Below are 12,933 nucleotides of genomic sequence, written 5' to 3' on the forward strand. Positions count from 1 at the left end.
GTTCCTGGTGTCCCTGGGGACTTCCCTGGTGCTCTCAGTGTCCCTGGGGACTTTGCCAGTCTCCCCATTATGTCCAGTGTCCCTGCTGTTCCTGGGGACTTTCCCAGTGCTTCCAGTGTCTCTCCCAGTCTCCCCAGTGCATCCAGTATCCCTGGTGTCCCTGAGGACTGCGGTGCCCCCAGTGCCCCCAGCCCCCCCAGTGCTCAGTACGGCCCCGGCGCTCCTGCTGTCCGGGAGGACGCTGGTGTTCCCGATGTGTCCGGTATCCACGGCGCTCCCGCTGTCCCTGGGGACATGGGTGCTCCCAGTGTCTCCAGTTCCTCCAGTATCCCCTGCGCCTCCGGTATCCCCGGTGCCTCCAGGAGCGTCCCTGACGCCTCCAGCGTCCCCAGCGCCTCCAGGGCTCCTGGTGTCTCCAGCATTCCTGGTGGCTCCAGTGACGCCGGTGCTCGCGGTGCCTCTGACGCCCGCGGTGCCGCCGGTGCCGCCGGTGCCTCGGGACCCCCAAACGCCGCCGCCGTCCCTGCCGGTGGTCGGTGCGGTCCCATCGCTCGGCGCGGGCCCGGCGCCGCCACCGCTGTCCCCGGTGCTCGGAGGGGGCCGCGCGGAGCCGCCGCTGTCCCCGGTGCCGCCGCTGTCCCCGGTGCCGCCGCGGCGAGACTGGAGTGGCGCCGGGAGCGCGTCGGGAAGGCGGAGGCGGATCCCGGTGCCGCTCCGGCTGCCGGTGCCGGTCCCGGTCCCGGTGGCGAAGCCGATGCCGGTCCCGGTGGCGGAGCCGATGCCAGTCCCGGTGGCGATGCCGGTGCCGGTGGCGATGCCGGCGGCGGAGCCGATGCCGGTGGCGATGGCGATGCCGGTGGCGGGTCCCGGTGCGGGCGGCGGCAGCAGCAGCAGCAGCAGGAGCAGCGGCTGCGCGGCCTGGCGGGCGGGTGGAAGGCCCATGGCCGCTGCCCCCCCGTATCCCCCGGTGCCGGTGCCGGTGCCCGCAGCGCCCCGCGCCGCCGCCTGCGCCCCGCCCGCGCCCGCGCGCGCCCGCCGGGGCGGAGTCGCGGCTGCACCGGCCCCGCCGCCCTTAAAGGAGCCGCCGCCGCCCCGCACCGGCACCGCACCGGCACCGCACCGGCACCGCACCGGCACCGGCAACGGGACCCGCACCGCTAGCGGCAGCGCGGGGGGCACCGGGCGCACCCCCGAGAGCAGGTTGCGCGCACACACGTAAGGTGCACACACACATGTAAGGTGCACACACACACACATGTAAGGTGCACACACACACACACGTAAGGTGCACACACACACATGTAAGGTGCACACACACACACATGTAAGGTGCACACACACACACATGTAAGGTGGACACACACACACGCATTGTACACACACACGTAAGGTGCACACGCGCGCACACACACGCAAGGTGCGCACACACATGTGCATTGCGCACACACACGTAAGTTGCACACACACATGTAAGGTGCACACACACACACGTGCACTGTGCACACATACACGTGCATTGTGCACACACACACGTAAGGTGCACACACACACACACACATGTGCGTTGTGCACACACATGAAGTGCCTGGCACACGCACGAACATCACGGGCACACGTATGGCACACGTGAGGAACACACGGGTTGCACGTGCAGGGCACACGTGTGTGAGCGCATGTGACATGGGCAGAACACAGGGCACGTGTGTGACACACAGAGCACACACAGCACGTGTGACACACTCAGAACACACACAATACATGTGACAGCACACATCATGTGTGACACACACAGCACATGTGACACACCTAGGGCACACACAATACATGTGACACAGCACACAGCTCATGTGTGACACACAGCACGTCACACACACAGCACATGTCACACACACATACACGTCACACACACACACACGCCCCGGCCGTGACCCCACTCACGGGGGTCCATGTCCCCCCACGCCGTGGGACCCCCCACCCCGACCCCTGGGCTGGTCCCACCGCACAAGGACCGAGGGGCACTGGAACAGACTGGGAGGGACTGGGAATGCTGGGGGGCTCTGGGAGGGACTGGGCTGTACTAGGGATGTTGGGGGGGCACTGCCACAGACTGGAGGGGACTGGAGAAACTGGGGGCACTGGCACAGACTGGGCTTTACTGGGATGCTGGGGGGCACCGGGACAGACTGGTGGGGACTGCAGAGGGCGGGCGGGGGCGGATCCCCGCGGTTCGTGGGTGCCCCCCCCAGCCGGCGCCGGTCCCGGGGCGTGGGTGCGGGCAGGCGGCGCGGGTCCTCCCCCCGGCAGAACGGGTCGGACGGGTCCCGGGGGGGACCCCCCCCGTGCCGGGGCGGTGCTCGGAACCGCCGGGTCCCCCCCGCCCCCGCCAGGGGCTCCGCTGACTCACGGGGGCCACTCCCCGCCCGCCCCGCCCGCCCCGCCGGAGGTTCCCACGCACACACGGGATGGATGGGGGGGGCAGCCAACCCCCCCTGCAGTGATGGAGAGGGATAAACCCCTCCTATGTGTCCCCCCCCAGGCCGGTGGGGGGGCGGGCGGCAGCTGGGGCTGAGCCTGGGGGCCCCCCGGCCCCACTTTGCATCACAAAGGGGCTTTGTCTGCAGCTTTGTGTGGGGCTGGGAGAGAGGAGGGGAAAGGGGGGGCCACGGGAAATGGAGAGACACCCCCCCTGCACGCTGGGGCGGGAGCTGGACCCCCCCCCCGTGCCCCTCGGCACCCCCCCAGCACACGCAGCTCAGCAGCTCTTGCCTTTATTGGATGGAGGACACGGGGGGGTGTCCCCGGCCCCACTCAGCGTGGGGGGACACGGGGGGGTCCCCAGCCCCGCTCAGCGGGTGGGAGGGACACACGAGGGGGGGCCACACTCGTGTCAGTTCTTTGTGCCGCGGGGGGGCCGACGGTGACTCCCCCCAAGCGAAGCTGAGGGCATGGCCCAGCGAGGAAGGTGGGATGACTCAGGAGACCCCAAAAGTCCCTCGGGGGAGTGCGGGGGGGGGGCCCTCAGACCGCCATGTTCTTCATCTGCTCCTCCAGCCCCTGCTCCCGGGCCCCCCCTGCCTTCTTCTTGCCCCCCCCTTCCTGCTGCTTCTTCTGCTTCTTGGAGAGCTCCTGCTCGATGGGCGCCGGCTTCACGAAGGGGATCAGCTCCCGCAGGTCTGGGGGGCACATGGGACCCCCGTCATCCCCCGGCATGGGGAGGACATGGGGGGGTCACTGGAGGGGGTTACCTGGGGGCGTGAATTCCTGGGACAACGGGTCATGAGGGGGTCACGGGGAGGAGGTGTTACTTGGGGGCATGAAATCCCAGGACAGTGAGGGGGTCACAGGGAGGGTCACAGGGGGAATGGAATCCTGGGATGGGGGGCTCACAGGGGCCATGAAATCCCGGGACAGGTGGGGTCTCGGGGGGGGGTCACAGAGGCCACAAAATCCCAGGATGGGGGTTACAGGGGTGTTACCTGGGGCCATGAAATCCCAGGATGGGGGTCACAGGGGTGTTACCTGGGGCCATGAAATCCCAGGACGGAGGGTCTTGGGGGGTTACCTGGGGCCATGAAATCCCAGGATGGGGGTCACAGGGGGTGTCCCTGGGGCCATGAAATCCCGGGACGGGGGTCTGGGGGGGATGTTACCTGGGGGCATGAACTGCCGCAGCCTCTCGGGGACCAGGATGCCCTCGGGGGTCTGGTGGTTCTCCAGGATGGCGCAGATGGTGCGGGTGGTGGCACACATGGTGGCATTGAGCATGTGCACGAACTCCACCTGGGGGGGACACACCCCACACCCCGCAGTGACTCTGGGGTCCCGGGCCCGTTTGGGGGGTCTGTGTGGGGGGGAGGGGAAGGGGGGAACCAATGCCCTGAGACCCAGAAACAGCCCGATTTTAAGGCACTTTTGGCACTTTCGTGATTTTAGGACAGAGCTTTGAACCGAACATTTTGGCACCACATTCCAAAATGTGGCTTAGTTTTGGTTTCAGTAGAGAACAGATTTTTTAGCAAGCCAGGAAACATCTACTCTGAAGAGAGTGTTTTGGGTGTTCCTCCAAACAGGGAAAAAATTATTATATTTTGTTATATATTTCCATATTGTAGTTAGGTTTTATATATTTTTATACATTTATATATATTTTTATATATTTGTATATATTACATACATTTATATATTTTTATATATACTATATATGTAATATATTTTTATCTATAATATATATTTTAAATATAAAATATATTTTACATACATTTTATATATTGTATATATAATTATATACTTAAATATTAATATATTATTCTGTTTTATATATTAGTTTAGATATTTTATACACTAGTATATTATATTTATGTATTTTATATACTTATATATTATTCATATATTAGTCTATATTCTATATATTATTATACAGAATATATATTAAATTTTAGATATTTTACATATGATAAATTTTTACATATTTATTTCCTTATATATTATTCATATATTAGTGTATATTCTATATATTATTATATTTTATATATTATATTTTATATATTTCGTAAAACGATCTATTTATATATTAAATATATTTATATATTATACATTTTATATATTCATTTACTTATTAATATATTCATGTATATTTTATATATTATTCTATTTCATACACTATATTTTATATATTTGATATCTTTATATATATTATATAATTACATATTATACATTTTATATATTCACTTTTATATTATTAAATATTTGTATATAATTTATAATATTATTCTAATGTATACATTATATTTGATATATTTCATATATTTTTATATTATAAATTTAATATATTTAATATACTTATATACTACACATGTATATATTTTATATATCCCTGCATTTTATATGTTATATTTTAAATATTCTTAACTATTGTACATACATTTTATAACACCTCTCAGTTCTTGGAACCCCTGATGAAATCTGGGGGGAAATTTGGGGAAATTTGAAGAAATTTGGGGAAAACCTGGAGAAACTTCGGGGGAAATTTGAAAAAAATTTGGGGACGTTTGGGGAAAACTTAAGAAAATTTGGGAAATTGGGTGAAATCAGAAGACAGAGGAAATGTGGGAGAAAAATGAGGAAATTTGGGGGAATTCTGGGCTGGAATTTTGATTTAAGTGCTGTGGAGGGGCTGGATTTTGACTGGAGTGTTCTGGATTAAGTGGAACTTGATTTCAGTGTTGTGGAGGGTCTGGATCTTGATTTAGGTGTTGTGGATTTATTGGATCTTGATCTAAGTGTTGTGGAGGGGTTGGATTTTGACTGGAGTGTTGTGGATTTACTGGATTTTGATCTAAGTGTTGTGGAGAGGTTGGATCCTGACTGAAGTGTTGTGGATCAATTGGATCTCCACTCCAGTGCTGTGGATCAGTCTGTGCTGGGGCAGTGTTGTTGTTGTGGTGGAACATTTTAGTCCCCCTTGTGTGGTGCCCTTTGGAACCTCTACAAGTTCCCTCATTTCCTCCCCTAAATTGTCACTAAAAACATCTCTTGGGAACAAGTCTGGGCTCATTCTCTTGCCAATATCTCGAGGTATTAACGAGCCCTAAATATATTTCTGTTTTAAAGCCCTGGCTGAGCCCGTGAGCTCGTGGCTCCGGAGTGCTCCAGGGGGACACGAGTGACACGGAGAGAGATGGGGGACACGGACAGGCCCCCCCAGAACCCCCAGGCTCACCTTGTCCATCATTTTCTTGGTCTGGCCGTAGCGGATGCGCAGCCGCCGCGCCTGGTAGTCGGTGCAGTTGGAGCAGGACACGAGCTCCCGGAAGGCTCCGGAGCCGGGAAACCAGGCCTCCAGATCCAGCTTTTTGCTGGCTGCGTGGTTCAGGGAGCCTGGGGACAGCAGGGACACAGGGGTGAGTAGGGGGGCTGGGGGGGCCCCCACTGTCTGCCCTGAGTGTGCCCGTCCCTGGGGATGAGGGATTCCATGGGGTGAGGGATTCCTGCTCTGCCACAGGGATGAGGGATTCCCTGGGGATGAGGGATTCCCTGGGGATGAGGGATTCCATGGGGATGAGGGATTCCATGGGGTGAGGGATTCCTGCTCTGCCATGGGGATGAGGGATTCCGTGGGGTGAGGGATCCCATGGGGATGAGGGATTCCCTAGGGATGAGGGATTCCTGCCCTGCCCCAGGGATGAAGGAGTCCCACTCATCCCTGGGAGCCTTTATCAGGATCATTCCCCTGTCAGCACTTCCAGGAGGAGCCAGGACACTCCAATTGTCCCTCTGGAAGGGCCAGCAGGGACAATCCATCCCACCCCCCTTCCCATGGACCCAGAGAATTCCACAGCAAATAAAACACACCCTTCCCTCCCTCCTGCTCCTCCTCCCGAGGGCTGGGGACAGGGAATGCTGAGCTGGGAAGGGGTCAGGGCCAGGGGACACTGGGAATGTGCCGGCAGAGCTGTACCCGAGACGATGTTGACGATGTGATAGGGAATCCCAAGGGATTGGTAGAATTCCTCGGCCGTGGAGATCATCTCCTCAAACATCTCCCAGGACTTGTTGTCGTGGGGGGAGGAGTAAACAAACTGCTCAATCTGCAGGAGAAGGGAATGCTGGGGACACTCAGAATTCCCAAAGGGAATGCCGTGGTGACACTGAGGACACCCAAAATTCCCAATGGGAATGCCATGGTGACACTGGAGACACCCGGAATTCCCATTGGGAATGCTGTTGTGACATTGGGGACACCCCAAATTCCCACCAGGAATTCCCTGGTGACATTGGGGACACCCCAAATTCCCACTGGGAATGCTGTGGTGACACTGGGCACACCCCGAATTCCCACCAGGAACACCCCAAAATCCCGTTGGAACCCCCCATGACCCCAAACACCCCCTGGCTCCCCCCGGGAATCCCCTGGTGACCCCAAACGCCCCCCGGAGCACCAGCTGGCCCCAGCACCCCCGAGCCCGTCACCTTCTCGAACTGGTGGACGCGGAAGATGCCGCGCGTGTCCCGGCCGTGGGATCCCACCTCCTGGCGGAAGCAGGTGCTGATGCCGGCGTAGCGCAGCGGCAGCTCCTCGGGGCGCAGCCACTCGTCGCGGTGCAGGGCGGCGATGGGCTGCTCCGACGTGGCGATCAGGTACTTCTCCTCCACGGAATTGTCCTCCGCCCGCTCGCTGCCCTTCCCGATCACCTGCGGGCACAGGGGACAGCGGCGTGTCGGAGGTTTGCTTGTTCAAGAAAACCAAGCAGGAATTTTTCTTTCCTCTGCCTCTGTGGAAGAAAGATGTTGAATGAGGAGGGTGGTTTGCCTTGGGCATTCCAAGCTGATGGCCCTCCTAAAAACTGTGGGGAAGAGTGGGGAGGTTTTTTTCTTCTCTCCTTGGAAACTGGGCACTCTTCACTTTTGCCTTAACTCAAGGTGTGTGTGTTGGAAAGGCTCCGAGGCCGTTTTGTTCTCGGCCTGGTCAGCTGGCTGTTTTCTGGCTCCAGTTTGCCTTTGTTTCCTGCACCCTGTTCTGCCCCCAGACCCGTTCTGTGCCTGGACCTGCTCAGACTTCATGGGAGAGGTTTGACCCACCCACAGAGGAACCTTTTGGGGAGGACGTTGCCTTTTCCCTCCTCTGCTCCCATGTTGGCAGCAGTTTGTGAGTCTGCCCCATGGAGGGGTTCGGGGATGGGGGTGGGAGATGCTGCTTGTCCTGGGGGTTGGGGGGGTTTCAAAGGGTTGGGGGCAGGGAGGAGGTACCTGCGTCACCCATGGAGGTGACAAGATACCAGCCTTGTCACCTCAGGGCCAGCACAAGCTATCTCCTCGTCACCAAAACATGTCACCTGTGAAGATGGAGCCAAGAGATGGGCCCCTTCATCACCAAAATGTGTCACCCGTGGAGGTGAACCCCAAAGATCAGACACCTCCTTGTCACCTCATCACCATCAATGTGTCACCCGTGGAGACGGAGCCAAAAAACAGGCCACTTCATCACCAAAACGTGTCACCCATGGAGGTGGACTCCAAGGATCAGCCACCTTCTTGTCACCTCATCACCATTACAAGACACTTTCTTGTCACCTGAGGTCCCAGAGACCTACCACCTCCTTGTCACCACAACATGTCACCTGTAGAAATGGACCCCAGAGATGAAACACCTCCCTGTCACCTCATGGCCATCACAACATGTCACCCATGGAGACGGACCCAAGATGAACCAGCTCCTTGTCATCTCATCCCCATCAGAAGCCATTTCTTTGTCACCACGTCACTCAGGGGGATGGACCCCAAAGATGAGCAACTTCCTTGTCACTGCAGTGTCACCACAATATATTTCTCCTGCAGACGAACCCCAGGGATGAGCCACCCTCTTGTCACCTCACGGCCATCATGTGTCACCCCTGGAGATGGACCCAAGAGACCAGCCACCTCCTTGTCACCAAAACGTGTCACCCATGGAGGTGGATCCCAGGGATGAGCCACCTCTTTGACACCTCATCACCGTCACAAGCCACCTCCCTGTCACTGCACTGCCATCACATGTCAGCCATGGAGATGGACCCCAAAGATCAGCCACCTCCTGGTCACCTCATCACCATCAATGTGTCACCCATTAACATTGACCCCAGAGAGCTGTCACCTCCTTGTCACCCATGGAAATGGACCCCAGAGATGAGACACCTCCTCGTCACCTCGTCACCATCATGTGTCACCCACGAATATGGATCCCAGAGACCTGCCACCTTCTTGTCACCAAAACGTGTCACCCGTGGAAATGGACCCCAGAGGTGACGCAACTCTCTGTCACCTCATGTCACCCGTGGAGATGGACACCAGAGACCAGCCACCTCCTTGTCACCACAACATGCCAGCCATGGAGACGGACCTGAGATGAGCCACCTCCTTGTCACCTCATGGCCATCATATGCCAGCCACAAACATGGACCCCAGAGATGAGGCAAGTCCCTGTCACCTCATGGCCATAACGTCACCCATGAGGACGGACCCCAGAGACGAACCACCCCCTTGTCACCTCATGTCACCTATGGACATGGACCCCAGCGACCAGCCACCTCCTTACCACCTCATCACCATCACAAGCCACCTCCTTGTCACCACAACATGCCGCCCATGGAGATGGACCTCAGATGAGCCACCTCCTTGTCACCTCATGGCCATCGTGTGTCACTCCTGAAGACTGACCCCAAGGAGAGGGGAAGGGAACCGCCACTGCTGCCACCACTGGAACAGAGAGGACCCCACCACCTCCCTCCCCACAGCCACAGCCACAGCCCCAGGGGGATGTCTGGGCCCCAAATGCCACCCCAAACCCCGGACCTTGTAGAGCTCCTCGTCGAACTGGCTGAGCTGGGCCACCTCCTGCATGACCTCCTTGCGCATGAAGAAGGGAGTGTAGACCGGGGTGTAGCCCCGGGCCCGCAGGCTCTGCAGGGCATACTGGATCAGGGCCTGCTCCAGGAACACCAAGGGACCCTGGGGACACGGAGGGACACTGCTCGTCACACTCACACCACGCCGGGCCACCTGCCCTGCTCAGCAGATCCCATGGAGCTGCTCCAGCTCTCGGGCTCAGCGTTGTCCCAGACCACGGGGACGGATCCAGAGGCACCACCCAGGCCAGGGTCCATCCCACACCACCCTCATGGGGGCTCCCATCATCCCAGGGATGGATCCAGAGACATCCCACACCACCCTCATGGGGGCTCCCATCATCCCAGGGATGGATCCAGAGGTACCACCCGGGCCCCAGTCCATCCCACACCACCCCTCCCACCATCCCACCTGGCAGAGGAGAAGCCAAGACCCCCATCCCACCTCCCCCCCCCCCCGATCCCAACCATTCCACACCCCTGTGGGAGTCCCAGCCCTCACCTTCAGGAAGTAGCCACGGCTCCCAGCCACCACAACCCCCTTCTCGCCCTCAAAGCCATCCACCATCACCACCAGATCCACGTGGGAATACTTCTTCCTGCAGCTGCAGTCGCCCCACACCCGCTCCACCTTGTTGTCCACATCCTGCATGAAGAGAGCAGGATTTGGGGCCCATCACCCAGTGCCCCATAACACCCCGAATTCCCAAGGACCACCACAGGGATACCAAGTACAGCCCGAATTCCCGCCAGGAACCCCGTGGTGACAGGGGGTGCCCCCAGATTCCTGCTGGAAGCCCATGGTGAGCCTGAATACACCCTGAAATCCCTGCTGGGACCCCACAGTGGCACCTGGTATGCCCCAAATTCCCACTGGAACATCCCAGTGACCCCTGGGCCCAGTGGTCGTTACAAATATGACATATTACAAATGTTACATTACAAATATTACAAATGTTACGGTCTGGGTGCAGTTTGGGAGCCCAGACCCCCCTGCCTGACCCCAGCCCGGAGGAGAGGATTTGGGTTCCATCACCCCATCACGCCCCCACACCAGTCCCTGCACTGCACTGGGACCAGTAGTCAATACAAACATTACATATTACAAATACTGTATACCTGTAAAATGTAATATTTAAATATGTAATATTTAAATATGTAGTATATGTAAACACTACCCCTATTACACATTAAAAATATTAAATATTAAGCATATTACATATTACAAATATTACAAATGCTACAATCTGGGCCCAGTTTGAGAGCCCAGACTCCCCAGCCCAACCTCAGCCCAGAGAGGATTTGGGGCCCCCGACCCCATCACCCCCCAGCCCAGTCCCTGCATTGCACTGGGCCCAGTTTGGGAGCCCAGCCTGCCCAGGCTGACCCTGGTTAGGAGGCCCCTTGGCATGGGGCCCAGGGAGTTCCCGGGCCAAACATTCCCGGGATGAATGGAGGCAGCGGGGGGGAGAGCCAGCCCCCCCTCCTGAGGAGCCTTTCCCATGGATTCTCCCGACAAAGGGGTGCCTGGTGCTGTCTGAGCCGCCCTTTGTGTGTTCCCGGCGGGACTCTGTGCCGGCTGCTCCAGCCAGGGGGGGATCCCCCTGGAGACCCCAGCTCTGGGCCCCTCTGCCCAGAGTCCCCACCTCCCTCCCTGTGTCCCCATCCATCTCCCTGTGGCCCCTGTGTTCCATCTCCCTCCCGCTGTCTCACCTTCCTCCCCATGTCACCCCCTCCCTCCCCCGTCCATGTCTCTCCTGGTCCCATGCCCACCTCCCTCCCTGTTCCCCACGCCCACTTGCCTCTCCCTGCCCGTATCCCCATCTCACTCCCAGTGTCCCATCCCGTGCCCCCCCTCCCATCCATCTCCTTGTGTCCCCACTTCCTTCTCCATGTCCCATCTCCCTCCCTGTGCCCCATCCCCCTCTCCTTCCCCTTCTCCCCCTCTCCCTCCTCATGTTTCCACCTCCTTCCCCATGTCCCATCTCTCTCCCCCTATCCCTACGCCCCTACTTATGCTCCATCCATCCCCCCATGTCCCCATCCCCATGTCCCCATCTCCCTGGCCCTATTTCCACCCCTCTCCTCATCTCCCTCCTCATGCCCCATCCAGCCCCGTGTCCCCATCTCTGTGTCCTCATGCCCGTGTCCCCAGCTCCCTCCCCACGTATCCACTCCTCTCCCCGTGCCCCACGTCCCTCCCCTCCCCCTGTCCCATCCCCACCTCCCTCCTTGTGTCTCCATCTCCCCTCTCATGTCCCATCCCCATCTCTGACCTCGTGTCCAATCTCCCTCTCTGTCTCCCACTTCCCTCCCCATGTGCCATCCCCATCTCCTTCCCACTGTCTCCATCTCCTTCCCCATGTCACCACCTCCTTCCCTGTGTCCCCACCTCGCTCCCCGTGTCCCATGTGCCTTTCCCCGTCCCTGTCCCTGTGTCCCACATGCCTTTTCCTGTCCCTGTCCTTCTCCCCATGTTACAGGTGCCTTTCCCCATCCTGTCCCTGTCCCGTGTCCCAGGTGCCTTTCCCCATCCCCGTCCCTGTCCCTGTCCCACCTCGTCGTTGCTGATGGGCACCGAGGGGTGCAGCAGGTTCCCGATCTCCCGCAGGCTCTCGAACCGCTCGGCCTCGAGCCGGAGCCGCTCCGAGTCACATTCCTGGATGGCCTCATCGATGAGCAGCCGGAGCTGCTTGATCTGGGACACCTGGAGAGCCTGCGGAGAGACCCCACGGAGAGACCCCGCAGAGAGACCCTGCTCAGGGCAGGGACCCCCGGGGACAGGGGGGAGGTGGCCCAGCATGGCAAATCCTGGATCCAGTACGGCAAATCCCAGAACCCACACAGCAAATCCCAGAACCCGCATGGCAAATCCCAGATCCAGCACGGCAAATCCCGGATCCAGCACGGCAAATCCCAGATCCAGCATGGCAAATCCCAGAACCCGCACAGCAAATCCTGGATCCAGCACAGCAAATCCTGGATCCACTGCGGCAAATCCCGGATCCAGCACCACAAAGCCCAGATCCAGCACCACAGATTCTGGATCCAGCACCACAAATCCCGAATCCAGCAAAACAAATCCCAGAACCACCACCACAAATCCCGGATCCAGCACGGTGGGGCTCAGGGGGCCTCAGGGAGCACAGGGGGACTTGGGGGAGCACAGGGGTGGCTCTGGGGACACAGGGGGCTTCGGGGGTCCCACTCACCCCCAGCACATCAGCCGTGAGCCCCTCCAGGTTCCGGGCACTCTCCGGGACTGACTCGTCCGTCCCCACCGGCTCCTTCCTCTGCAGGGCAGGAAAAGGGACCCCGGGAGGGTTAACGGGGGAAATTTCAGCGGGAAACCTCCCTCAGGGACACGAGGGGGAGGGGAGCAGGCAGGGAAGGACCCCCAAAGGGCTTAGGGGGGAGGGAGGGACCCCTAAAAGGGCCAAGAAAGGGGGTGGAGGACGGAGGAACCCCCCAAAGGGTTGGGGAGGAGGAGGGAGAGAAATCACTGCAAAGAGTTGGGGGGGAGTGGAGGAGGGAGAGACCCCCAAAGAGCTAG

At 58.0% G+C, this 12,933-nt stretch overlaps 3 protein-coding genes across 3 annotated transcripts in view; all 3 read right to left on the minus strand.

The window, feature by feature from the left end:
- Window positions 1-6: 6 nt before the first annotated feature.
- On the minus strand, window positions 7-1,437 carry LOC113962690 (predicted GPI-anchored protein 58). Its single transcript, XM_027673452.1, has 3 exons — window positions 1,411-1,437; window positions 597-1,157; window positions 7-557 (listed from the first exon to the last, which is right to left on the minus strand). Exons 1-3 carry the CDS (start codon window positions 1,435-1,437, stop codon window positions 204-206), a joined length of 942 nt encoding a protein of 313 aa, XP_027529253.1. The 3' UTR covers window positions 7-203.
- Window positions 1,438-2,820: 1,383 nt separating this feature from the next.
- Window positions 2,821-12,685, minus strand: LOC113962688 (serine--tRNA ligase, cytoplasmic; the record flags this gene model as incomplete). The annotated part of the gene is made up of 9 exons (XM_027673450.1): window positions 2,821-3,173; window positions 3,651-3,780; window positions 5,720-5,877; window positions 6,458-6,587; window positions 6,970-7,191; window positions 9,328-9,483; window positions 9,883-10,026; window positions 11,938-12,096; window positions 12,593-12,685. Coding segments are annotated over 9 exons (1,347 nt in total), but the record flags the coding sequence as incomplete, so codon positions are not given.
- LOC113962689 (UPF0577 protein KIAA1324-like) overlaps window positions 3,585-12,933 on the minus strand; it is a gene marked incomplete at its 5' end in the record, with an annotated part of 21,508 nt that continues 12,159 nt past the window's right edge. Inside the window, 1 exon segment of the mRNA XM_027673451.1 lies at window positions 3,585-3,600.

The sequence above is a fragment of the Neopelma chrysocephalum genome, unplaced genomic scaffold (genome assembly GCF_003984885.1).
Source record: "Neopelma chrysocephalum unplaced genomic scaffold, ASM398488v2 Primary Assembly neopelma1_184484, whole genome shotgun sequence".
In the NCBI taxonomy this organism is placed as follows: domain Eukaryota; kingdom Metazoa; phylum Chordata; class Aves; order Passeriformes; family Pipridae; genus Neopelma; species Neopelma chrysocephalum.

Bases quoted from the DNA above. Each gene is read 5' to 3' on its own strand.
- LOC113962690 (XM_027673452.1), bottom strand. From the start codon at position 1,437: ATGCACATGTGTGTGCGCACCTTGCGT. The intron at 1,158-1,410 runs GTGTGTGCGCGC...CGCTGCCGCTAG, and splicing joins TGTGTGTGCGCACCTTGCGT to CGGTGCGGGTCCCGTTGCCG. The intron at 558-596 runs CTCCGAGCACCG...GCGCCGGGCCCG, and splicing joins CGGCGGCTCCGCGCGGCCCC to CGCCGAGCGATGGGACCGCA.